The 19,020-nt window shown below is 32.5% G+C and overlaps 1 protein-coding gene across 2 annotated transcripts in view; it reads left to right on the forward strand.

Annotated features, from left to right (window-relative positions):
• Nucleotides 1–19,020, forward strand: part of Smad2/3 (Smad2/3 transcription factor) — a 94,012-nt gene that overhangs the window by 47,523 nt on the left and 27,469 nt on the right. For both annotated transcript variants that reach the window (XM_085494753.1, NM_001168186.1), the window contains 2 exon segments: nucleotides 15,620–15,813; nucleotides 15,940–16,074. In XM_085494753.1, the coding sequence (XP_085350879.1) occupies nucleotides 15,620–15,813; nucleotides 15,940–16,074 (329 nt within the window).

The following is a 19,020-nucleotide window of genomic DNA, read 5'->3' on the forward strand; positions in this document are numbered from 1 at the left end:
AAATGAGACTGTATGTCAAGTATATTGCTCATTTGCATCATATTTCCTGAAATGAGACTGTATGACAAGTCTATTGCTCATTTGCATCATATTTCCTGAAATGAGACTGTATGACAAGTATATTGCTCATTTGCATCATATTTCCTGAAATGAGACTGTATGTCAAGTATATTGCTCATTTGCATCATATTTCCTGAAATGAGACTGTATGTCAAGTATATTGCTCATTTGCATCATATTTCCTGAAATGAGACTGTATGACAAGTCTATTGCTCATTTGCATCATATTTCCTGAAATGAGACTGTATGACAAGTATATTGCTCATTTGCATCATATTTCCTGAAATGAGACTGTATGACAAGTATATTGGCTCATTTGCATCATATTTCCTGAAATGAGACTATATGTCAAGTCTATTGCTCATTTGCATCATATTTCCTGAAATGAGACTGTATGACAAGTATATTGCTCATTTGCATCATATTTCCTGAAATGAGACTGTATGACAAGTCTATTGCTCATTTGCATCATATTTCCTGAAATGAGACTGTATGACAAGTCTATTGCTCATTTGCATCATATTTCCTGAAATGAGACTGTATGACAAGTCTATTGCTCATTTGCATCATATTTCCTGAAATGAGACTGTATGACAAGTATATTGCTCATTTGCATCATATTTCCTGAAATGAGACTGTATGACAAGTATATTGCTCATTTGCATCATATTTCCTGAAATGAGACTGTATGTCAAGTCTATTGCTCATTTGCATCATATTTCCTGAAATGAGACTGTATGACAAGTCTATTGCTCATTTGCATCATATTTCCTGAAATGAGACTGTATGACAAGTCGATTGCTCATTTGCATCATATTTCCTGAAATGAGACTGTATGACAAGTATATTGCTCATTTGCATCATATTTCCTGAAATGAGACTGTATGACAAGTCTATTGCTCATTTGCATCATATTTCCTGAAATGAGACTGTATGACAAGTATATTGCTCATTTGCATCATATTTCCTGAAATGAGACTGTATGTCAAGTCTATTGCTCATTTGCATCATATTTCCTGAAATGAGACTGTATGACAAGTATATTGCTCATTTGCATCATATTTCCTGAAATGAGACTGTATGTCAAGTCGATTGCTCATTTGCATCATATTTCCTGAAATGAGACTGTATGACAAGTCTATTGCTCATTTGCATCATATTTCCTGAAATGAGACTGTATGACAAGTATATTGCTCATTTGCATCATATTTCCTGAAATGAGACTGTATGACAAGTCTATTGCTCATTTGCATCATATTTCCTGAAATGAGACTGTATGACAAGTCTATTGCTCATTTGCATCATATTTCCTGAAATGAGACTGTATGTCAAGTCTATTGCTCATTTGCATCATATTTCCTGAAATGAGACTGTATGTCAAGTCGATTGCTCATTTGCATCATATTTCCTGAAATGAGACTGTATGTCAAGTCTATTGGCTCATTTGCATCATATTTCCTGAAATGAGACTGTATGTCAAGTATATTGCTCATTTGCATCATATTTCCTGAAATGAGACTGTATGTCAAGTCTATTGCTCATTTGCATCATATTTCCTGAAATGAGACTGTATGACAAGTCTATTGCTCATTTGCATCATATTTCCTGAAATGAGACTGTATGACAAGTATATTGCTCATTTGCATCATATTTCCTGAAATGAGACTGTATGACAAGTCTATTGCTCATTTGCATCATATTTCCTGAAATGAGACTGTATGACAAGTCTATTGCTCATTTGCATCATATTTCCTGAAATGAGACTGTATGACAAGTATATTGCTCATTTGCATCATATTTCCTGAAATGAGACTGTATGACAAGTCTATTGCTCATTTGCATCATATTTCCTGAAATGAGACTGTATGACAAGTCTATTGCTCATTTGCATCATATTTCCTGAAATGAGACTGTATGTCAAGTCGATTGCTCATTTGCATCATATTTCCTGAAATGAGACTGTATGACAAGTCTATTGCTCATTTGCATCATATTTCCTGAAATGAGACTGTATGTCAAGTCGATTGCTCATTTGCATCATATTTCCTGAAATGAGACTGTATGTCAAGTCTATTGGCTCATTTGCATCATATTTCCTGAAATGAGACTGTATGTCAAGTCTATTGCTCATTTGCATCATATTTCCTGAAATGAGACTGTATGACAAGTATATTGCTCATTTGCATCATATTTCCTGAAATGAGACTGTATGACAAGTCTATTGGCTCATTTGCATCATATTTCCTGAAATGAGACTGTATGTCAAGTATATTGCTCATTTGCATCATATTTCCTGAAATGAGACTGTATGACAAGTATATTGCTCATTTGCATCATATTTCCTGAAATGAGACTGTATGACAAGTCTATTGCTCATTTGCATCATATTTCCTGAAATGAGACTGTATGACAAGTCTATTGCTCATTTGCATCATATTTCCTGAAATGAGACTGTATGACAAGTCTATTGCTCATTTGCATCATATTTCCTGAAATGAGACTGTATGTCAAGTCGATTGCTCATTTGCATCATATTTCCTGAAATGAGACTGTATGTCAAGTCTATTGGCTCATTTGCATCATATTTCCTGAAATGAGACTGTATGTCAAGTCTATTGTTCATTTGCATCATATTTCCTGAAATGAGACTGTATGACAAGTATATTGCTCATTTGCATCATATTTCCTGAAATGAGACTGTATGTCAAGTCTATTGCTCATTTGCATCATATTTCCTGAAATGAGACTGTATGTCAAGTCGATTGCTCATTTGCATCATATTTCCTGAAATGAGACTGTATGTCAAGTCGATTGCTCATTTGCATCATATTTCCTGAAATGAGACTGTATGACAAGTCTATTGCTCATTTGCATCATATTTCCTGAAATGAGACTGTATGACAAGTCTATTGCTCATTTGCATCATATTTCCTGAAATGAGACTGTATGACAAGTATATTGCTCATTTGCATCATATTTCCTGAAATGAGACTGTATGACAAGTCTATTGCTCATTTGCATCATATTTCCTGAAATGAGACTGTATGACAAGTCTATTGGCTCATTTGCATCATATTTCCTGAAATGAGACTGTATGTCAAGTATATTGCTCATTTGCATCATATTTCCTGAAATGAGACTGTATGTCAAGTATATTGCTCATTTGCATCATATTTCCTGAAATGAGACTGTATGTCAAGTCGATTGCTCATTTGCATCATATTTCCTGAAATGAGACTGTATGTCAAGTCGATTGCTCATTTGCATCATATTTCCTGAAATGAGACTGTATGACAAGTCTATTGCTCATTTGCATCATATTTCCTGAAATGAGACTGTATGTCAAGTATATTGCTCATTTGCATCATATTTCCTGAAATGAGACTGTATGACAAGTCGATTGCTCATTTGCATCATATTTCCTGAAATGAGACTATGACAAGTCTATTGCTCATTTGCATCATATTTCCTGAAATGAGACTGTATGTCAAGTCGATTGCTCATTTGCATCATATTTCCTGAAATGAGACTGTATGACAAGTCTATTGCTCATTTGCATCATATTTCCTGAAATGAGACTGTATGTCAAGTCTATTGCTCATTTGCATCATATTTCCTGAAATGAGACTGTATGTCAAGTCGATTGCTCATTTGCATCATATTTCCTGAAATGAGACTGTATGTCAAGTATATTGCTCATTTGCATCATATTTCCTGAAATGAGACTGTATGACAAGTCTATTGCTCATTTGCATCATATTTCCTGAAATGAGACTGTATGTCAAGTCTATTGCTCATTTGCATCATATTTCCTGAAATGAGACTGTATGTCAAGTCGATTGCTCATTTGCATCATATTTCCTGAAATGAGACTGTATGTCAAGTATATTGCTCATTTGCATCATATTTCCTGAAATGAGACTGTATGACAAGTATATTGCTCATTTGCATCATATTTCCTGAAATGAGACTGTATGACAAGTCTATTGCTCATTTGCATCATATTTCCTGAAATGAGACTGTATGACAAGTCTATTGCTCATTTGCATCATATTTCCTGAAATGAGACTGTATGACAACTCTATTGTTCATTTGCATCATATTTCCTGAAATGAGACTGTATGACAAGTCTATTGCTCATTTGCATCATATTTCCTGAAATGAGACTGTATGTCAAGTCTATTGGCTCATTTGCATCATATTTCCTGAAATGAGACTGTATGTCAAGTCGATTGCTCATTTGCATCATATTTCCTGAAATGAGACTGTATGTCAAGTCTATTGGCTCATTTGCATCATATTTCCTGAAATGAGACTGTATGTCAAGTATATGGCTCATTTGCATCATATTTCCTGAAATGAGACTGTATGTCAAGTCGATTGCTCATTTGCATCATATTTCCTGAAATGAGACTGTATGTCAAGTCTATTGGCTCATTTGCATCATATTTCCTGAAATGAGACTGTATGACAAGTCTATTGCTCATTTGCATCATATTTCCTGAAATGAGACTGTATGACAAGTCTATTGCTCATTTGCATCATATTTCCTGAAATGAGACTGTATGTCAAGTCGATTGCTCATTTGCATCATATTTCCTGAAATGAGACTGTATGTCAAGTCGATTGCTCATTTGCATCATATTTCCTGAAATGAGACTGTATGACAAGTCTATTGCTCATTTGCATCATATTTCCTGAAATGAGACTGTATGTCAAGTATATGGCTCATTTGCATCATATTTCCTGAAATGAGACTGTATGTCAAGTCGATTGCTCATTTGCATCATATTTCCTGAAATGAGACTGTATGTCAAGTCTATTGGCTCATTTGCATCATATTTCCTGAAATGAGACTGTATGACAAGTCTATTGTTCATTTGCATCATATTTCCTGAAATGAGACTGTATGACAAGTCGATTGCTCATTTGCATCATATTTCCTGAAATGAGACTGTATGTCAAGTCGATTGCTCATTTGCATCATATTTCCTGAAATGAGACTGTATGACAAGTCTATTGCTCATTTGCATCATATTTCCTGAAATGAGACTGTATGACAAGTCTATTGCTCATTTGCATCATATTTCCTGAAATGAGACTGTATGTCAACTCTATTGTTCATTTGCATCATATTTCCTGAAATGAGACTGTATGTCAAGTCGATTGCTCATTTGCATCATATTTCCTGAAATGAGACTGTATGTCAAGTATATTGCTCATTTGCATCATATTTCCTGAAATGAGACTGTATGTCAAGTCGATTGCTCATTTGCATCATATTTCCTGAAATGAGACTGTATGTCAAGTATATTGCTCATTTGCATCATATTTCCTGAAATGAGACTGTATGTCAAGTCGATTGCTCATTTGCATCATATTTCCTGAAATGAGACTGTATGTCAAGTCTATTGGCTCATTTGCATCATATTTCCTGAAATGAGACTGTATGTCAAGTATATTGCTCATTTGCATCATATTTCCTGAAATGAGACTGTATGACAAGTATATTGCTCATTTGCATCATATTTCCTGAAATGAGACTGTATGACAAGTCTATTGGCTCATTTGCATCATATTTCCTGAAATGAGACTGTATGTCAAGTCGATTGCTCATTTGCATCATATTTCCTGAAATGAGACTGTATGACAAGTCTATTGGCTCATTTGCATCATATTTCCTGAAATGAGACTGTATGTCAAGTCGATTGCTCATTTGCATCATATTTCCTGAAATGAGACTGTATGACAAGTCTATTGCTCATTTGCATCATATTTCCTGAAATGAGACTGTATGTCAAGTCGATTGCTCATTTGCATCATATTTCCTGAAATGAGACTGTATGTCAAGTCTATTGCTCATTTGCATCATATTTCCTGAAATGAGACTGTATGTCAAGTCGATTGCTCATTTGCATCATATTTCCTGAAATGAGACTGTATGACAAGTCTATTGCTCATTTGCATCATATTTCCTGAAATGAGACTGTATGACAAGTCTATTGTTCATTTGCATCATATTTCCTGAAATGAGACTGTATGTCAAGTCGATTGCTCATTTGCATCATATTTCCTGAAATGAGACTGTATGTCAAGTCGATTGCTCATTTGCATCATATTTCCTGAAATGAGACTGTATGACAAGTCTATTGCTCATTTGCATCATATTTCCTGAAATGAGACTGTATGTCAAGTCGATTGCTCATTTGCATCATATTTCCTGAAATGAGACTGTATGACAAGTCTATTGCTCATTTGCATCATATTTCCTGAAATGAGACTGTATGTCAAGTATATTGCTCATTTGCATCATATTTCCTGAAATGAGACTGTATGACAAGTATATTGCTTATTTGCGCTGAATGACAATTTTGATGGATGTATTGTCATTAATTTTTTATTAAAAAAAACACTTTAACAAAGAATAACAAAATAATGTAATCATGATTTTTTTTTATTCAACACCATAATTAATTCAATTAATCAAGTAAATGTGATTATTAGTCGCTGTTGGGACTCAATGAATCTTATGGATTTACCTGTGCATATATATCATATATATATTCATTCTTTGCATGTGCCTAGTACCTTATGTGGGACTTATGCACATGCAGTGGTTTAGCGATTTGATTCAAAATGGACGACTGGCAGCCATCTTGTTTTCTGAAAATGTTGTATTTTGGACATGCTTTGTCAGTTTTCATTCAAAATTCGTACATAGATTATACATGTTAGGATACATGTCCATGACGATTTCTTTCGCAATTGGATCAAAGATGGCCGACTGGCAGGCATCTTTTTTTTTTTATATGCGGTATCTTGAACGTGCTTTGTCAGTTTTCATTCAAATTTGGCACATACTTTATACATGGTAGGATACATGTCCATGACCATATGTTTCAAAATTGGATCAAGGATGGCCAATTGACAGTCATCTGACTTTATTATGACGAGCACAAAGAGACGGGGACTGTGTCATTTTCAATGACTTATATTGGTTATATTTTCCCACTATCCACTGTTTTCACGTACAAGTTCATATTTTTTACGCCTTTTACACAAGTATACTCATAATTGTGCTCAAATAATTTTTGCAAACTTTATGTTTTCTGTCTAATTTTTCTGCTCACTACATATTGTTGCAATAATATATTTAATTCGTAACAGAAATCAATACAAGGGGTCACAGCTCAAGTTGCGTTCTCCAACGATGTGCAGTAAATCATGTTGATCTAGTTTCTCAGAAATTTGATCACAAAACTTTCAGCGTATAAATGCTGCATGTGATGCTGTAGCAATGATGACACGACACTATAGCAAAGCGAACAAAAATGAAGCTGCTACAACATTGTAGCGAAGCAGGATTTTTGTTTCTGCAAACCTGATGTGAAACTGCAGTCAAATAAGCGATGCGATGGCCGTATCATATTTTTAAGCTAAAACAGTGAAGGATTATAATTTGTTTGTTCAGCTTGTTTAGATGTTATGATTTACAGACTTACAAAGTGGAGATGAAACTTTAAAAGACAGAACATGACATACATAATTCTATTTTGGAAATCCAATTAATTGTCTGTTTGTTTACGAAGACATTGACACTATTCTCCACCCACTTGTGTGTAGATAATACAGTGTATCACACTTAAAATCATTTCTGATGAACTGAGTAGAGCTCCTGATTGTTTTTCTAATTTTTTTTATCTCACACTTTCATTAATATTTCTTTAATATTGTTTTTTTTATTAATTAATTAATTTAACATTTTTTTTTCACTAGATATAAATGCTAAATAAATAATTTCCAGTTAAATGCGCCTGTAACAGCAAACAAAAATGACACAGTGCAAATAATATCAATTCTCCTGTCACTTGACCTCAATTCATTTTAAGCCAATGTCATTAATTCATGGAATGTTAATAGTTTCTAACTCCCCTGATCACATAAAAAGTAATTTGGATATCATGTGTGATTGGATTAAAATTATCACATGGTACATACTCATTTGCATAATGCAGTGTGCTAATAGTAGTCCCGATGTCTCATTTATCCGATCTGTATTTCTGTCCCAGACTACTGTAAAATATGTTATTTTAGCTGGAATTAATTCTCTGCTGAAAAAACATTTTTGGTGCTTTGTGTGGAATTTATTTTCATTGATTTTTAACAAGTTGAATGTAAAATATAGGAAAAAAGGTATATTTGCTGGATTTTATTTTCACTGAATCATTCCTTCAGCGAAAATAGCAAAAATTAATTCCAAGTGAAAATAAAGTATTTTACAGTATATCATTGTTTGATATCCTTGGGACTTGATGCCATTATTAGTTGATTTTGGTTTATTTGTTTTTTTGATTGAAATATTGATGTAATATTTGTATTCAGGTAGTGCAAAATGAGTGACTTTTCGAACTGTAATTATCTTAACGATTTTGAATCGGCTGCCATTGTCATGCTATCACGCTCTTTCACTTGTGATAGTTCACAGCAATACCAACTACAGAAAATGTAAACTGAAAAAAATTTAAATAATGATGAGTCTTTTCCTCTTTTTAACACATCTGCTGACATTGGTTTTTTCTATAAATCTGTTGAGGGTTTTAGCAGGCAATATGTCAGAGTTTAAATGTCAAAGTCAAATGTTGTAACCTTTTACTGTCAACCTTTCACAAAATAATTCTGCATAATATTTTCAATATTTCTGGATAATTTTAATTAAAAATATATTCAATATGAAAGTGTGTCCATCCAGTCTAAAATCAACAAATAAAAAAATATTTCTCACTAAAGTTTGTCAGAGAAAAAGGATGGTGTTTAGATGTTTTAAAATTTCATGTAGGCAATGTTTTTTACATTTCAGAGTCACATGAGACCCATGACAAACACAACATGGCTGACAACTGGGACAGAAATGACAGATTATGTGCTTTAAAGAAAACAATATGCAATTTATGAAAAATATGAATTATTCATTGTTATTTTACCTGATGTACGTGTGGTGGTAAAGTGTGTTACATTAACAGCGCCCTCAGTGTTGACAAATTTATTATTAAAGTACTATGCTGCATAGACGCTGCATGTCGGCGTTCTTTCAATACCGATCTGATGCATATCGTGCAAGGGGTGCTGGGAGTTTTTTCGAAAATTCAAACTTTTCAAAGTCATTGGACGATCGGCACATATTCTACCGATAATCATACTGTAATTTCTTTACTTAAATAATGATAAGTAAAACTTGAAGACAATGTAGAAATGAGCAGTATAAACAATTTAGCACTGAGCGGTCAGTTTACACTGATAGTTCCTTGAGTAAGGTGCGTTCTACGCATGATTTGTTTCCGTTCAAAGACGTTCTATTTCAAGCTAGTTTAAACCTGAATTTACAAATTTTATTATCTTTATTATGAATCAGTTTCTGCTGCTCCAAAAGATTGAGTATGTATGACATTAATATTTCACTCGCTAAACAATATTTCACTAAAATATGTGATTAAAAAGCAACTTAAATTGTAAGTTCTGTGTCTAAACACTAGTGTAAAAAGGCGGCGGAGCACTATTTTAGCCCAAATCGGCTCGTAAGGTGTCGTATGACACAGATCTGTGCTGACACAGCGCTTCCCGTGACGACACAACTAGGCTGACCTACCTTCTCTGGTGGCAGCCATTTTGAATTGAAAATTGGTCAGAATGCATATGACTGAGGTTCATGATTTAAATACATGTAATAGACTAATTGTTTAGAAAAATGTTGATCAAGACTGGTAACAAAATGTAAATTATGTCCATTTGAACAAAAAATAAACAAAATATTTTGGTAAGTTATAAGTTTGCAAAAAATTACATCTAAATTTTGGGACAAAAATTATAGCATACAAAACATGGGAATAAAATACTGCAGTGTTAAATGCAACCCCACTGTGAGGGCAGTGTTTATGTATAAAACATACTCATTAGTAATCATTGCCTGGTAAATTTACTTCGGCTTTAATATCTATCAAATGTGACATTTTATGATGTCTTCTTTCTGAATGTAAAGATTTGTCCCACTCAAAAATTAAACATGTCATTATTTTCTCATTAAAAAAAATGTACCTGGACTTGGGTTCTCTAAATTTGGACTTTCAATTATCTATCAGTCACAGGCTATAACTTAAAAAAATACCTTATTCCAGAGGTGTTTTAGATGCGACCACACTTACTGTTACTCACAAATTAAATTCTCATAATTGTTTTCCAAATAGTTTTTCAAAATTGTTGATCAAGGTCTGTAGCCAACAGAAAATTTCATCCAAATAATTCAAAATTAACAAATAAATAATAAAAAAAAAAATTGACTTATTTTCACACATTGCATCATGGGAGTTCAACAGAGAAGACATTTGAATAAATGCTTAAACAACTAACTTTAAAAATACAATTAATGTGAGTGTTAGATGTAACTTCACTTCTCTTATGGTTATTTGTTTTACGTTTTCACAACCTCTTTTCGCAAGCAATCAGGATTTCACGTTGTTGACTTCGAAAGTTTGAAAAGCGCAGGATAACTACCGAATTGTACACATGAGCGTTATTGAGATATTAAAACTACATGTATCAATGTTTTTTGAGGTGTACCTAAAATTGAGTTATTATGCGGTTGTTGTTGGCAAGGGCAACAGTATTTCCATATTAAGACAACTACTCTCTATATAAGGCAACAATCCTTCGATAACGGTGCATGAATCAGTCATCAGGTCAGGCAGATATTTTATAAGTAACATTACTTCTTCAAAATTCAATCGTATCCTTGATTCTGTCCTCAAGTTTTTAGTTCGTTTGCTGTTTATTGGTACTTTTCAATTCAGAAGGCAATTTGAATCTCCGGAATTCATAGAAATTGATCAATGTCAATTGTCAAAATTATTATATATAATGCTCTGCTTGAACAATATCTAGAATAGTTTTAATTGAATATAATATTTTTTGAGTTTTGTCTGAAACATTATTCAGATAAAAATGAAATTTGAGATAATCAATAAAAAAATTGTGAGGAATAATAAGTGAAATTAACAAGGCACCTCCCCTTAATTATTATCAGAAACTGTAGTGTTTTTTGTTACCCACAATGCATTGCAAACCCATCTGTGTGTGGTTTATTGTTTCTGCATGGTTGGCTATTCTTAATCATGGACTAGATTTCTGGTTGAATTATCTCCCAATTTGCAATTTAATTGTTTGAATAAGGGATATGTTTACTGCTGGTTTGCAGGGATAATCTTTCCTCCATTAAGTGGCCAATGCTTCCTGTAGTTGAACCTTGACCTTTCGGTTTGGGTTTCAAATCCAATATTGTTAAAAAGTTACTGTAAATGCCAAATTCAAATTAACTGTAGCAAGGTCAGTATTTTTGAAAATTAGCGTACAAGTATATTACCAGTAAAGCTTATTATGTCATGTTATTTTACGCTGAAGTCAACTCGTTTCACATTTCTCAAAAAATTCTATTTTTTTCTTTCTCAAAGCAAATGTGAAATTATGTAAATTTGATTTATAAAAATGATAGAACTGCAGGATTTTCTTCAAAGAAATGATGCTTTAACATACGGCTGGCCGGACAAAGACAAATTTAACTAACTGGTCTACAAAGTCATGTAAAAAAAAAAATTCTCTAAAAATGTGGTAGAATTTATTTTTGTTTATAAAACATTTCCTGGACAAATAATGGATTATTTAATTTTAGTATCCAATTATATTAAGCGTTGTACAGTTTGTGCTATAAAGTACGATGAACGACCTGACCTTTTGATGACCTTTAGCAATGATATTCATCACAGATCTAGAGAGCTTTTGCCCACCCACATTCTTGTTACTAATTACTAAAAAGCATTTTCCAAATTTTCCTGTAGTTCAAGTTCATTGATACTATTGAGGAACACACACATTGGGGAATGCCATGCTACGAAGGCAAATACAAAATTCTTCGCTCCTTGGTTCAACTCTAAATCATGGTTGCTGGAATTAGTAACTGTCTAAATATATAAGTAATTCATCTTTAACCCACCACATGTCAATGTCAAAATTATGTTTCAACATTTTGTATAATCTTGTGTGTACTTTCTATAATTTCTTTGTTAATTTCAGATAACCAAATAGACACAATATCCTGTTGGCTACAAGTTTTGATCAAACTTTTGGATAAAAAAAATTGTGTGAATGGTGACAAATTTTGGCATTCAAAAATCGTTTTTTCTTTTAAGGCAAAAATTTATAATTGAAGAAACTGTTTGGTGATTTAAATCATCAGAATTTCCTTCATGACAGATATGGCTAACAAAATAAGATTCTAATTCTCATACACAAATGTCAGTGAATTTTGCATGCCAGTGATGTGCGCCACCTGTGGTTGAATGTAGAGATTGTTTTCTGTTTCTGAGGATGTTTTTTTTTTTTTCCAATCCAAATAAACCTTTAAAGCTTGAATTTAATAAATGTTGAACATTAATCTTAAAAAAAAAAAATTAAAACCTCATTATTTTTTAAATTTTCCCCAGGATAAAATTTTTTTTTTTTCGTCCACGGTAATGATCATTCATCTGTGAGCCATCTATCTTTCCTATTTCCTTCGCCTTCTTAGTTCAATGGTCATTTTTGTAATGCAACCTTTCAATTTCCTGCCTATGCTAATAAAATCAGAAATAAATGTTTTTTTTCCCTCTTGGAAAGAATGTTATTTTTTCAAGTGTTGTTAAACATTTATTCGACTTATCAACATTTTACATGGGTGAAATCACTACTGTTTTCTATGACAGATGATGTGTATATTCTTTCCTGTAACACAATTATCATAAATTGTTTCACAACCAATGTCAATAATTCTATTCCTGGATTCTCAATTAAGAAAATTGAAAAAAAAAAATGCCCGAATTTGAAAATCACGGGGTAAAAAAAAATGTCTCGCTTTTGAATAATGCAAACAAAATCATTGATAGCAAATTATGAGATATCTGAAACAAATTCAACTCAAAATCAGAAAAATGTGAATTACAATATTTATTTTTGCTATTTTCACTGAAAATACCTTTTCTCCTATATTTTACATTCCAATCATTGAAAATAAACTCAATACAAAACACAAAAAATGTCAGCAAAAATTATTTCCAGTTATTTCCAGTATTTTACAGTAGTCTGTCTTTACTATCAGGATACTTCCTCACACACTCACAAAAGTTCTGATTAGCTGATGCATGTGTCTAATTTGCATATTCCTTATGTCATGTTCCACAGATCTGTGAATCGTTGAAGCAGTTCAGTATTTTACATACATTATATACGTTAGTTAGGACCCGCTATCAAACGCGGCATGGTGTGGCATTTAGTTGATTGTTGCTTCATTAGCACAAGCAATAAATTTTACTTGCAACGCGTACGTCACGTGTGCCCCATATTAAAGTCAACAAACTATACGACACTAAACTGAATGGCGGTGGTTGTTGTTGCAGCATGGACTCAAATTTTGTTCATATAAACATTGTATTTTACACGCAATGTATACATTGCATGAAATTCGCATTGAACCTGACCCTGCAATGATCGTGATGTAGTATTTATGACATAGACACGAGATGATACTTGACTGATAAGTGTGAGTAGCGGAAAGTATCCACGAAATAAAATTCTAAAAAGATAAAAGACTTAAAAAGTAAGTTCCTAGACTTAGTGTGAATGTGTGCTGTAACAGTTTATCATGTATTCACTTCAAGTATTCAAACAATGAATTTAAACAAGATTTCACAGTAATTTAATATATAACACTGTTACCATGGTAACAAAGGTCTACCACTGCTAAAAATGTTTGTAATAGTAAGTTTTATCAGTTTTAATGTCAACAGCATTAAGTAATACTGTATTAAAATGTAAATTTTGGTATTTTTGCTGATGAGTAAAATAAAATCTATGTGAACATTTAAAATAACAATAAAAATCATTTTTTCCTTGACAAATTTGTGGAATTAAAACACAGTGAATATGCTAAAAAAATTAAAATAGTGAAATTAAATGTCAGTGAAAATAACTGGTTTGAAAGTATGTTATTTGCTCACTTATAAATTTGTTTTACAAAATGTAAACATGTATTTTCTTAAATTTCTTGAAGACTACCTGTAGTCAGATGGAAATTTATGAACTAAGAACTAATAGAAAAATACATGTACATAAAAATGTATAAAATGTGGTACAAAAATTTAGCTGGAAAAAATGTACTCTACACACGAATGGAGTGACATTGAAATTATGAAATTTAAATTACAAGTGAAGCGAAATAAGAGAATATTAAAATCAGCAAAGAGGAAGCCAAGGAAAATCATAACTTGCTACACGGGCAGTACAATAGAGATATCAGGTCAAATATATAAAAGTACATCATACAAGACATGCTTGCTTGTCGGTCTTTGATTGAACGGCGATGAGATCTTTAGATACCAAACTGATTGGCAGAATGAGAAATGAAATGAATAGATGAGGAGCTGAGATACAAAATAATTGTCCAGAGCAATCTTGTGATGTTATTTTTTCACAAAATACCTTTCATGCATTTTATCGAAATTTCTCTAAACAAAATACTAAAGTGAGAGAATTTTTTTTACAGTTTACTGATGTGTATAGTTAGATAGATGATTTATAGATTTTTTAATATAAACCTACAATGTGTTTATAAAAATGATTAGATTGGATGAGGAATTTACATTGCAGATTTCTGGTTTAAATCGCTTTAGACAGGTTTCCGATTTACTGTGTTCGCTTTAGACAGGTTTCTGATTTACTGTGTTCGCTGTAGACAGGTTTCTGATTTACTGTGTTCACTTTAGACAGGTTTCTGATTTGCTGAATTCACTTTAGACAGGTTTCTGATTTTAATACTGTGTTCACTTTAGACAGGTTTCTGATTTACTGTGTTTGCTTTAGACAGGTTTCTAGAGTATTCTATTATTCTTGCTTAATATGGATCCAGTTTCTTCACTGTGACAAGGTCTTGATAGACAGTCATGGCAATTTCCATCGGTATTCTTGCACTACAACATAAATCATTCATATCACAACTTTTATAACTTTGATTGACTGCTTGCAGGTTTTTTAAAAAAAAAAAAATTCACTTTGATAATAAATTTGATCGCATCCCCACAGAATGTACAAGGATGTGAAATTTCAGGCTCATACTGTGGAATACTTTCGCTGGAATTTATTTTCGCTGAAAAGGCTTTTTGAGCGTTTTGCTTCAAATTTATTTTCACTGATTTTTGATGAGATTAATGTAAAATATAGGAAAAAATGTATATTCGCTGGATTTTATTTTCACGGAATCATCCCTTCAGTGAAAATAAATTCCAAGCGAAAATAAAGTATTCTACAGTATATAAATAAGGCCTTTTGAAATGCTTTTTTTACAAAGATTTGATGTGATCATTATCTGACAGTAGACGTTTGATTGATCATACTTAAATCGATTGGAGAATGATTAGAAATGTGAATCAGATAAAAGATAAACATTATTCTTCTGTAACTTTCACTCTGATCTCTTGGCTTGCAGATCCTTGGATGGGCGTTTACAGGTGTCGCACCGTAAGGGGCTGCCGCATGTGATCTACTGTCGTTTGTGGAGGTGGCCAGACCTACAAAGCCATCACGAACTTAGAGCTATTGATTCTTGTGAATTTGCATTCAACTTAAAGCGAGACGAAGTGTGTGTAAATCCATATCATTACGAGAGGGTGGAAACCCCCGGTAAGTACGTGGTGTGTGAATAAAATAGATTAATATTCAAATTATGTTATTAATATAAGTGATTAATATTTTAATGATAGTCTTTCCTCTAACTCACTAATTCTAAACAATTTTGTTTATTTCCAGTTCTTCCCCCTGTGTTAGTACCCAGACAAACCGGAGATATTCCGACTGACTTTCCGCCATTGGACGACTATTCTACTTCCATCCCAGAAAACACCAACTTTCCTGTTGGCGTTGAAGCCCAGAGTATTCTTCCAGGTCTGTATTTAATATTCATTTTTCCAATTTTTCTTTATTTCATGACATTATTATAAGTGTTTGAAGGAGAGAGGACACAGGATTTTGTTAAAATTCTGTGTACCTGTGGCTTTTTATGAACTTTTATGAACAAGCATAAATTGTTCATAAATAATAGCATGGTTCAAATTCTTGCATATTAATTAGGTATTTTGCATAACAGCTGATTCCTACATATTTAATTTGTTAATGTGTGCAACAGTTTGGAAAAGTCACCTTCACATTATTCAACAAATTCGTCACAATTAAATAAGTAATGCTTCACTATTAATTAATTTTCTGAATCAATGTCTTAAATTAATTAAATTATCATAATGGACTTTAGTTTCACAATATTCTCAGCACTTCTTTGAAATAAAATAAAACTTGGTACACATTCTATTGAAGTTTAGACAGGAGAAATTTTAAAGTGATTTTAATTTGCTTTTCTTCATGTTGTAATTATTTGGCGGAGTAACTGCTTTAATATTCTTTGAAAAAATAATTCCAAGAAATAACACACTTCATGGAAGTTTTAATTCAGCTTGCATTTATATATATATATATATATATATATATATATATATATATATATATATATATATATAGTGTAGATACAATAGTCGATTATTCTAAAACAAAAGTGCTCAATACAAAGTATATGTAGAGCGGGTGAATACGGTGATAGAGAAATTAATACACAACTACATGAATATTGAAACTATATATATATATATATATGTGTAAGGATTGAGGTGTTATAGAATGGGCTTATGCATAAATGTAAGTGTATACAGAACCTTTGACCTATGTTGGATTTCTTCATTACATTGTTCATATGTTGATGGGGAGCCTTGACATTCCATTTAGTCACTCAGTCATTACTATGGCAACCATGGTGTAATTGGTGTTTTCAGTTAACCACATCTGTGAAGGATTAAGTCGGCCATTGTTGAATGACTGTGTTGAAATCTAATAACTGGTCATTATGCAGTATAACTTTGGGCTTCTTTCAAGTTAAATGAACTCAGTTAATTTTGAGTTGTCATAATAACAAACCCCCCAGAATGTTTGTTTGACCCCTAAACTATCATTTTTTTTCACTCAAAAATACTTTCTCTTGTTTGGGTTTTCATTTTGAACCAATTTCTTACTGGACACATTTTTTCTTGCTTAGTAAAATTTTGGTTCAAATTTTTGGAATTTTTTGATAATTTTTTCAAAATTCAATAGTTATTTTGATAGAAACAGAACACATTGATACTTCTAGATTTTGATCAATCTTTTAAACTTTTTATTTCGAAGAGAATTGCTTTTTAGAGGGTATCTGAAGTTGTTCCCTGTAGTTTTGCTGAATCGCTTTGTAAAATTCATTGTATTACAAAATAGACTACCCAGCATGCAGTGAGATATTATTGAAGTGGTTCCTCAGACAAAGCATAAATTTCTTGTTTACACACATTTTTTCATTGGCAGGGGAGAAAGGTTGGAAAAACGTGGTATGTTTTTTTTTTGTGCAGAAATTCAATTGACTTGCACATTGTCAATATGGAAGATGTGAAATATAGTTTGCAGAAAATCTTGCATTTATGTACATTGTTCGAGCAACATCACGGATATCAAATAGTGAATTGTTTTCAAAAAAACCTGTAGAACAAGACGCTTTTTTTCGGCCTGGCTTGGTTTAAAGCGGGGGAGTTGTCACCTGTGCATGCGTCAGATGGCCATAGCGAGTCATTGTTTACAAACAAGCGTCTACCCATGAGCCTTTGCGTTTTTAGTGTGTGTTGTTATCGTCGCTTGGAAATCAATTCCTGTGCATGCGCATGTGACGACCCTCCCACTTTAAGATGTGTTTGTTGTTGGCCTATCCCTTATTTTCTCTTCTGTAGTTTTAGGGGTTTGTTGTTGGTCTATCCCTTATCGTACCTCCAATTGTGCATTGATTAAGGGGGTACAGTGAGCTCAGTTGCCTGTACTTTGTGATATTTTTAGTCCACGTTGTTATTTCAACAAAAATACTATCAGTTTGAAGTAATTGTCACTGTTTTCTGGAGTGTGATTTTCTTCTTTTTGGTTGCTGTTTTAGTGAGACTGGTCATGCATATATGAAAATTGTTTTAATGAACACCACCCTCAAATGTCATCTCTGTTTGAGTTGAGACACAGCTCTTGAAATCATTGTTGTCAGCTCTTAACAAAATTTTTTCCTCAAATTCATTAATGCTTTGATGCTTTAATTTTTTCCTACCAAAATTTGTTTTGCAACATGTATTCGGTACATATACGTTTTCTATCATTGACTCCTGTGTGCAAAGCACACAATGGAGTCTTTGCAGTTAGGTAGTGTATATGTGTGTATGTGTGTGTGTGTGTGTGTGTGTGTCCGTCTGTTCCACTGAGATTTGATTAGGTTTTGAAAATTTTTTGGCTTTTCTACTAATATCTCAAGTACTGTAAAGATACTATATTTTTGCTTGGAATTAATTTTCTCTGAAGGAATGATTCAGTGAAAATAAAATTCAGCTAATATACCTTTTTTCCTATATTTTACATTCAACTTGTCAAAAATCAGTGAAAATAAATTCCATATAAAAAACACCCCAAAACTCTTTTCAGCAAAAATTAATTCCAGCTAAAATAAAGTATTTTACAGTACTACAACGGTAATCATTACATTTCAATGAAACTTGGTACAATGATGCTCTAGGACAATGCACAGACATCTTTAGTTTTGGTTTAAATCTGTGCATATTAATTATCTAATTTGCATAATAATTCATATTTTTTCAATATTTTTTCAGTATTTTTTTCAATGAATTTTGCTACATAAATACACTAGGACAATGCAACTTATTAGTTTTGGGTTTTACATGTATATACATCCATAATAATTACCTAATTTGCATAATAATTTACTTTTTGATT

This window comes from Saccoglossus kowalevskii, chromosome 21 (assembly GCF_978046115.1).
Source record: "Saccoglossus kowalevskii chromosome 21, keSacKowa6.1, whole genome shotgun sequence".
In the NCBI taxonomy this organism is placed as follows: Eukaryota; Metazoa; Hemichordata; class Enteropneusta; family Harrimaniidae; genus Saccoglossus; species Saccoglossus kowalevskii.